At 44.9% G+C, this 9,926-nt stretch overlaps 1 protein-coding gene across 1 annotated transcript in view; it reads right to left on the reverse strand.

The window, feature by feature from the left end:
* nrg3b (neuregulin 3b) overlaps positions 1–9,926 on the reverse strand; it is a 98,224-nt gene that overhangs the window by 33,498 nt on the left and 54,800 nt on the right. The window contains exon 2 of the mRNA XM_036543487.1: positions 4,742–4,871. Coding sequence (XP_036399380.1) covers positions 4,742–4,871 — 130 coding nt within the window. The remainder of the gene's footprint in view (positions 1–4,741; positions 4,872–9,926) is intronic.

Raw genomic sequence — 9,926 nt, forward strand, 5'->3', positions numbered from 1 at the left:
AAAGAGCATTTAAAACACATTTAAAAGTTAATAAAATAGTATTACAATCACATTTAAATTACTTTGGCCATGATAGTCAATAGCTATGCATTGCCTTTTGGGTAACTGTGTTCATATATATGATATATTCAGATACATATATACCCCAGTGTGTAGTGTTCTGTAAGCTAGCCTGGATAAGGATAAATAAAGATATCTGGAAGAGAGTAAACATTAATAGTTCAGAAATTGTTACAGAGAGACTCCTCCGCTGCTGGTAACAGTTCACTACTCTGTGAAAGTTCTGGAAGAGGCAGGCCTCTGGATGATGTCACTGACGGGGTTTATCTGAGGTCTGCTGTTGGTGTCAGACGAGCAGCAGGGAAAGGGCTGAGGAAGTCAGTCAGCAGTAACAGACTCCCCACTCCTAGGCCTATTATTATCCCAAAGAGGGATGTAACACAGTTCGGGCTGGAAGTGCGTTTTCTCAGCCATCTCTGCCATCACACGTCAGAGCCGGACAAACGGCTTCTCACCTTTATGTGTTGATGACTGCTGCCGTTACCATGGCGATGGGGATGGAGAGTTCTGCGTTTGCCTTGGTTTGGATTTCAGAGACATCAAAAGCGTACATGCATGTTATATATATGGAAAGAGACAGATGAAAGCTTTAATACATTCATGCTTCTCTCTTAGCTAGTCCTGGTTTCTCCATATCCTAAATCCTCCCTCTTCCAGGACCTGACCCTCACTGTGGAAACCAGCATGGTGTCAGTAATGTAATGTAAATGTAAACATGGATCAGAGGACTAAATGAACTCTTCCCTTAGCTCTGCCCCTTGCAGGAGATGAGTGGAAGACCGTCTGTGACAGAGCTCACAGACACGCTGTGCACCGGCTTGTTGAGAACTGGGGAATGAATCAGGTGATTTTGATGTGTGTTTGAGTGCTTTAAAATGATCTGATACTGCACCCCACTGCAGTGTTTAAGGGGTGAGCACAGTAACATGAGGGAGGAGGGGCACAGAGCAGGAGTGATTCACAGAGCTCACAGCCACTGAGCTCTGAAAGGCAGGTGGAGTTTGTGTCTCTGGGTTTCTCTGCAGGAGAGAAGGAGTCCTTGGAGAGGAAATTAATTATGAGCCAGAGAGGAGATGGAGAGCTCCTGCTGTTTAAGGCTCCTCCACAGCCCAAACGAAGCGAGAGCCGCACAGATACAGCAGAGTCTCCACAGCCCAAACGAAGCGAGAGCTGCACAGATACAGCAGGATCTCCACAGCCCAAACGAAGCGAGAGCCGCACAGATACAGCAGAGTCTCCACAGCCCAAACGAAGCGAGAGCTGCACAGATACAGCAGGATCTCCACAGCCCAAACGAAGCGAGAGCCGCACAGATACAGCAGAGTCTCCACAGCCCAAACGAAGCGAGAGCCGCACAGATACAGCAGGATCTCCACAGCCCAAACGAAGCGAGAGCCGCACAGATACAGCAGAGTCTCCACAGCCCAAACGAAGCGAGAGCCGCACAGATACAGCAGGATCTCCACAGCCCAAACGAAGCGAGAGCCGCACAGATACAGCAGGGTCTCCACAGCCCAAACGAAGCGAGAGCCGCACAGATACAGCAGGGTCTCCACAGCCCAAACGAAGCGAGAGCCGCACAGATACAGCAGGATCTCCACAGCCCAAACGAAGCGAGAGCCGCACAGATACAGCAGGATCTCCACAGCCCAAACGAAGCGAGAGCCGCACAGATACAGCAGAGTCTCCACAGCCCAAACGAAGCGAGAGCCGCACAGATACAGCAGGATCTCCACAGCCCAAACGAAGCGAGAGCCGCACAGATACAGCAGAGTCTCCACAGCCCAAACGAAGCGAGAGCCGCACAGATACAGCAGGATCTCCACAGCCCAAACAAAATGAGAGGTGCACAGATACAGCAGAATCTCCACAGAGAGGATCTTTCTCTCTTTGCTGAGCACCAGCCATCAGAGGGCAACCAAAGGGTTCAAACAAAGGCGAGGGGCAGGGCTCCATGCTGCACTTCAACTGAACCCCCAAGATGATTGTGCAGTTACAGACCTCCTAAGAGCTATAGGACACGTGATAGGGTAACTAAACTAAACTAAATTAAACTAAATCCTGCTAAATAACATTGACCCCTCCCAACCATAACAGGGTCCTTCAATGCCAAGCAAAGCCCAGAGAGTCCCCTCAGCCGGTGGGTTACAGGGGGTCACTGTACTCCCCCTGACTACTCAAAACAGCCTCCAAATATGAAGGACCATCCCCCACAATCCAAGCCAACCAAACAACAGCACAAACAGGATTACACCCACAGAGACACAGACTCCTGCGCTCCAACACACACCACTGCGGTTTACCTGTGAACTGCGAACACCTGGAAATAGAAACCAGCCAACACAGGTGAACACAGCCCCTCAGAGGAGACCAGCTTTAACAGGCTGCAACAGGTTGTAACAGGCTATAACACTGCCACTTGAAGAGGACCAGCTGTAACAGGCTGTAACACGGGAAACTCACTGTCCGCTCCCGATGGGGTCACTCCTCTCAGACACGATCCCTGTCTGTACTGGTCAGTGGTGGGATGACTTCCCCACGGGGTCAGGAGTCAGGACAGCGGAATCAGTGTCCATCTTCCGATGCAGACTAAAGACTCACCTCTTCAGATAGCATCTTGCTTTCACCTCAGTCCCCACCGCCTAACACCTGCTACTTGTATTACTTGCTATTTATTTTATGTGTAGTATTGCAATGTGTTTTGGATTCTGTGAACTAGTGACTGATGTATGGTAGTATACTTGGCTTCCCTTCTCTAGTCAGGCTATCACAAGTTAACTTGTGGTAGGGCTTGAATGGTTTTATGCTCACATTCACTGCTCTGGGAGTGTTGTTAGCCTGGTCTGACATGGTTGCTCATTCAACCTGAATGGATACACTTCTGTTCTCTTGTGCTGGAAGTAGCTCTGAATAAAAGTGTCTGCTAAATGAATGTAATGTAACATAACACGGTCACTCGGAGAGAACAGGGTGTAACTTTACATTATATTAAACACATCGTAAAGCACTGTAACAGGCTGTTCAGAGAGGACAGACTATAACAGGCTGTAACAGACTGTAACATGACCTCTCAGAGAGGACAGGCTGTAACAGGCTGTAACAGACTGTAACATGACCTCTCAGAGAGGACAGGCTGTAACAGGCTGTAACAGACTGTAACACGACCTCTCAGAGAGGACAGGCTGTAACAGGCTGTAACAGACTGTAACACGACCTCTCAGAGAGGACAGGCTGTAACAGGCTGTAACAGACTGTAACATGACCTCTCAGAGAGGACAGACTATAACAGGCTGTAACAGACTGTAACATGACCTCTCAGAGAGGACAGGCTGTAACAGGCTGTGTTCACACTGCAGGCAATAATAGCTGGAGACAGAGCTGCACACAGAGCTGCACTTCATCACTAAACATGACAAATAACACAAATTTACCCACAAATCCCTGCTTCACAGGGCACAGAGGCCTTAGCCTCCCCCTGGGAAAGAGGCAGAGCGGGTTATTATGGACTGTCACAGCCTGAGGAACAGCGAGACCCAGCAACAGCCCTGATTCACACCCCATTCACCCTACATCTCACATAACACCAGCATTTATCTTCCTTACTCCATTTCATTTCATTTTATTCAGCTTTATTTAGCTTTTGTTATTTTCCTTTTCTCTTATTAGTTGCAGTTCTCATCACATTATTACTCAGAGTTAGATAATTATATTTTGCATTGCCATAGCTTCATGTATATGCTTGGTAACAGGAATATATATATACATCATGTTAATAAAGCCAGCTGAACCTGAAAACTGCAATGAGAGAGAGAGTTTTAGAGGTCACTTACCAAGCAGCACTTCCCACACAGACAAATAATAAAAAGAATATGTTTTAGAGAGTATATTTTTAGCTCAATCAATATATTGAAAATTTGTAAATTATTGCTGTTTTGGTATATTGCAATATATTGCTGCTATGAATTAATATATTTAAATGTATTTATTACTTGTATATTCTTGGGCAGTCCAACGTATTTCTCAGTATATTACAATATATTTTTTCTATGGGTTACTACCTTATACCAAGCTCAGATCATATGTGCTTCTACGAAACAAATAAGCATCAACCAAATTATGAAACAAACTGCTTTGAACGGAATTACATATTGGCTGAGACTCAAAGCAGAGGCAGATCCTGACCAAGTACAGGCTCAGTGGCCACAGCCTGTAACTCTGAACATGCTCAGTTTATACCTCTTTTCATGTTCTTTTCATCCATTATTTATTTATTTCAGAAGTCATTTTAGGAGTTTAACAATAGATTAGTTTATATATGTATTGCTTTGGCAAAACTGAACATCAGGATGGTCAAACCAACAAAGATTATGTGAATCTGAGACAGACGGAGAGGGAGAGAGAGGGCAAAAGAGAGAGAGAGAGAGAGAGAGAGAGAGAAAGAGACAGAGAGAGAGAGAGGGTAACCGAGAGAGAGATGGACAGAGAGAAATTTTAAAAACAAAACAACTTGAGCTGAATGGAATTGAGTTAAGGGAGGAAGAGAAGGAGAAACAGAGTGAGAGAGGGTTTGGTGTAGGCAGAAGGATAGAGGGGGAGAGGGCTTGTCGGAGGGAGCTTTCTCCCGTATGCGTAGATCTACTGGCTGCTACCCTGTACTGGGCTGCCGGGGACTGGATCTTACCTGCAGTGTTTGTGCGATCCTGTTAGGGTCTCGATGATGAAACACTCTCCCTCGTTCAGGCAGTATGCCAGGTCTTTGTCTCTGCAGGGCTTGAAGTGCTCTGAACGCAAGTGTGGAGAGGTCGGTGCCACTGTGGAACAGAGTGAGAGAGAGAGAGAGAGAGAGAGAGAGAGAGAGAGAGAGAGAGAGGGAGAGGGAGGGACAGAAGGAGGAGAAAAGAGAGAAAGAGAAAGGGGGGGAAAGCAGGGAGGAGGTGGAGTGTTATTTTCATCCATACAGTTTATGTGACAATAACAATAGGCAAAAATTGTATATGCAATTTAAACTGCCTGCAATCATCATTCACTCATATCTGCAAAAATCAATATACTCAGCTACTATATGATATAATAAATGTAATCAGTTATGATATAATCAATATATTCAGTCTTTATTCCCTTTTAACATTTAGCAGTGAGCAAACTGGGATGTTCCTGCAATTATCTCCAGCTTCACACATTACCTGTCATGTTATCTAAGCACCACACACTTTGACCTTCACAACCTACTGAGCACTGTGTTCTGAACATCACTCAGATGAAAGTGCACCATTGCGTTAAAACCTGACAACATGATGCACGCCCACATTAGGAATAACAGAAAATGCTCCTGCCCTTACTTACACACACAACAGCCAACTCCGTCACCTGAGATCAACTCTGTCACCTGCGGTCACCTCCAGTGCTGGCTTCCAGCCTGACGGTAAACCACACTAATCCATACGGAAGACATTATTAATATCCCCGTACCTTGTCCATCATTTCAAACAAATTCATACTTCATGTCAATTTAATTAAGTCAACTGTTGAGCCTCTGAAAAAGTATCAGACAGTGAGAAATCTCAGTAATGAAAGAGCAGCTGTCGAACAGCAGCAGGGACACGGAGCCGAGGGGAACTTATATTTGCATGTAGAATTAAAAGCTCTTAAATGCAATTAATCTGAACGGGAAGGCCCAGCCCCAAGCCCAGCGCAAACACGGCTGTGTCAATAATTAAGCAGATCAAAGTCAATAATTAATCAGCACTTCATGGCTGACTGTGTGTCTCCAGTCCCAAACTCACTCACCTTCATCGTCAGGATTATTGACACCTACATTTCAGCACTAATCAATCACACCTCGGTCACTAAGGAAGACATCCACCCGAGAATTTCAGGTAAACTATTGACCTGAAGCTATGGGAGTAATTTATGAGAGGCGTTGAGGACAGTGTAGGATAAACACAAGCATCACATTATGGGAACACATGTTCACATTCCAGACAGAAAATCAGACGCAACACTCTAGCGCCCGGCCTGATGCTGCAGATCTTCTATGCTCCACACCTGCTGGCGGCCTTTTTACAGTGACATCAGCTGCTGAAGAGTCTGACTAACCAATGACAGCTTCCTGTTACCAGTCACACAGACAATGTTTCTGCAGTTTTGAAAATAAGCATATCTGGGCATTCCTCGCCCATACAATAATTGTCTTTGCACTGTTACAGTAACAGATCCTCATGGAGAAGGAGTGGACAGGATCTGGGTGGTGGAGTGGGGGTATACTGAGAGGGCATGGAGAAAATGAGAATTGTTGGATTAGCCATAAAAAAATCAAACACAAACACATAAGGATGCGCTAACCTAAATCTAACCCAAACGTAAACCTTTCAACCTTAACCCCAAACCAAACTTTAACCCTTAAAATTATGCTAATTCTACACCGTATAACCTTAATTGTAAACTGTTACCTTTTTCTACTCCTTAACTTTAGAAGCTAAACACAAATCTAATATTAACCCTTCCTGAACAATTTACCTTTACAGACAGTAAATGGCAGTTAACCTGATGGTCAAACAATGGAACTTGGCTCAGCTACATGCTCACTTGTAGAAAAAGCTCATGTCCACTGAATGTACTATGGCAACAATGGTTTCATTCCTTCATTCTTATAAGGCAGCGACTATGGTGAGATTCCCCTGAAATGTTAAGCCATCAGAATTCTAATCTCACTTCCTTGAGATATTAAGTTGTTTCCTTGAGACATTACCTCCATCCCTCAAGATATAAAGTTGTTCCCTCACAATATTTTTCTACTGAGGTGCAACTAGGGGTGAGCAAATGTTGCATAAAATGATTAAACCAAGACAGGGAAGAATCCTTGAGTCTTTAAGACTGTTGATTTTTCAGTTGGCGAGACAGTCCAGGGTCAAACACAAATCAGCTTCTCTTACAGGTTTGTTCTCCAGCAGGTTCTGCATCCATTCCAAAGTCATTTCAACAGGCCAAACAAAGTTTCTTTATGTGAAGACAGTTTTTATAAGCAAACAACCAGCTCCTGACCTCCTGACTCCCCACACTGAAGGAAGCCCTGTCAATCTCTGAAACAGACAGAGGGAGACTGCTCTTAGGTGGTTCTTATACTTATGGAGTGTGGCTTCAATCCTAGTAATTTTCCAGGCTCCAGTCAGAGTACCCAGGGGTGGAGCCACAGTGCACTCTGCACCTCCCACCCAGCCCCAGCCCTCTGACTCTTCCCCTGGTTCTGCCAAGCGGTCCCTGTCCCCTCACGATCTTTGCATATCCCAGAATCCCACACTGCACTGCCTTTGCAAAATTACAACGGCATCACAGCGTGCACTAAGGGTCCCGTTCACTTTCCTACTACAGGAAGCACCAGTCCACTGACAGCCCGAGGAAAGCTGCTCTGTTACGCAGCAGTACTATGCATTAACAGAGTACACAGTCAACCCCAGAACACAATAGTATCAGAGAACACAGTGTTCCAGAGTACACAGTGCTCCGGAGTACACAGTGCATCAGAGAACACAGTGCTTCAGAGAACACAGTGTTCCAGAGTACACAGTGCTCCGGAGTACACAGTGGATCGGAGTACACAGTGGATCAGAGAACACAGTGCTCCGGAGTACACAGTGGATCGGAGTACACAGTGCATCAGAGAAGACAGTGTAGCAGAGAATACAGTGTAGCAGAGTCAACTAACAGCTGCTTGAAAGGCAGAAATGTCAGCAAGACAAAGGAGCTTTTTTGATATTCCCCTGTATAAAGCTTTACACAGCCTAAAGCACAATATTTACCAGAATGGATAGCATTTATTTTTGTTGCTAGTGGTTAAAAAACACACATTTTGTGACAAAATGATGCAATCTTATTGGATAAAATACCCTTAGGAAAGGGGATGAAGTAAGATAAAGTAAACAGTCAAGTCTGTCAGATGGTGTAAGAAGAGTTTGTATTAAATTTAATTTATGATTCAACTTTAGAGCAAAGTCCAGGACTCCTGACAGAGACAACAGTCTGATACCACAAATGCAGACTAATTATTAGTGAACCAGCCCTCTGCTCATTAATCCATTACAGTGAAGCAGAGTCTGCTCTTTGTGGAGAATGATCCCTGATTCAGAGCTCTGGATGGATGAGTTTCCACCATCAGCACACAAGAGCCATTAACACTGCCTCTCTGTGCTGCCATGACATGCACATACATCACACAGTGCCGTACAAAAGGACAAAGCTTCTGTTTTCCATTCATTCTTTATTTTTATTATTGATCCGTCAGACCTCTCAAACATGTCAACTCCAAGCCAAAGTTTCCGAAGGACGCCTGCGGAGAGTTCAGTCTTTGCAGCTTCAGCGGGTTCAGCCCAAATGATACACACAGAGAGATTAAGACATAAATCTGTCATCTCTGGTGGAGCTCTCCTCCTATGCAGAATTAGACTGCTTCTCTAATGACTCCCCTCTATGTCTGTATCCCTGTTGGGGGTCACACTTTTCCTATTCACAGGCAGAGGGTTTATAACACAGCTTTCCTGGGTTTATTTTTATTCATACATTTAGATGGTATCATACATTTGACCGGAAAAAATCAATATTCAATTTTCGTGTGTTTCGGGGCAGAGAGGATGGTGTGAGTGGCAAATTTGTTGTGTAAAAATGAGTAAATGTCGACCATGATACGTGTGTGCGGTTCCGCTTTGGAAATTCACTGGCTGAGATCACCAAGATGCAAACAGGACATACATAGGAATAAAGCAGCAGTGCAGAGGTCTAATTTCCAGCAGTTAGCTGTGTGGAAGTTTTGACTGTCTTACACATTCACCATGTCATTCATAATTTGTGAGATGTTAAGACCTGTGGGCTCACAAAGATTTGTGTCAGTTTACACCACACTCCCCCTCAAACTCCCAATAACACACCATTAAACAGCTGCATAAAAAAAAAACCTTATCCGGAGGCAGCTATCCTGCTGTAAAAACCACAAACTGACTGAGGTGTTGCTTAAAGTATTAGCCAGCTGTGTCATTAGCCAGCTCATACCATTAGCCACCTCTGTCATTAGCCAGTTCCTAATGTTAGTGAAGCCCTATCATTAGCCAGCTAACGTTAGTCTGTTCAAAAGATTAGCCCACCTGTTACATTAACCTGTTTGTAACATTAGCCCGCCCCCAACATTAGCCTACTCATATCATCAGCCTGCTCCTAGCCTCAGCTGCACTGCCTGTGGAAGCATGTACAAGGCTGTAAGTAAAGCAGACTCACAGACAGTCCCTCATTTAGAAAACATACACAGTAGCTCTGGCTCTCTCTCACTTCCTCTTTTCCAGCCTTGCCAAGAGCATCCATGCCCATAACACATATTACACACACACACACACACACACACACACAAACACAGTCAAGCCCTGAGCAGTCAAGACTATGTGGCACTGCACCCCCCACAACCACTGTCTGGGTGACAGGGTCTGTGGATTAGAGACAAGGCATGTGCAGTACATACTCTGCGTACAGCCCTTTTAAACTCTGTGAGTGTAACTATGTGCAAAACACAAGGACACATTTCAGATATGGATTTAAATGCAGAACCCAGTCAGTGCCTGAGAAACACAACTACTCTGCCTCCACATTCATCAACTGATCTGAGAGAATAAGCAAGACAGGAAATCAAATCATACAAAAACACTTTGTTTGAAATCCATCATAAAACTCATCCAATCTGGCATGCCCGTGACGGTGAGCTGATTAATTGATTAATTAGCAGCTGTCTCTCTCTAATTGGCGCACAGAGAGTCCTTCAGCAGACAACACACAATCAGGGAGCGAGAGAGAGATCTGCATCTACACGCCACAGGCTGGAGGCCACACCC

Source organism: Megalops cyprinoides, chromosome 1 (assembly GCF_013368585.1).
Source record: "Megalops cyprinoides isolate fMegCyp1 chromosome 1, fMegCyp1.pri, whole genome shotgun sequence".
Taxonomy (NCBI): domain Eukaryota; kingdom Metazoa; phylum Chordata; class Actinopteri; order Elopiformes; family Megalopidae; genus Megalops; species Megalops cyprinoides.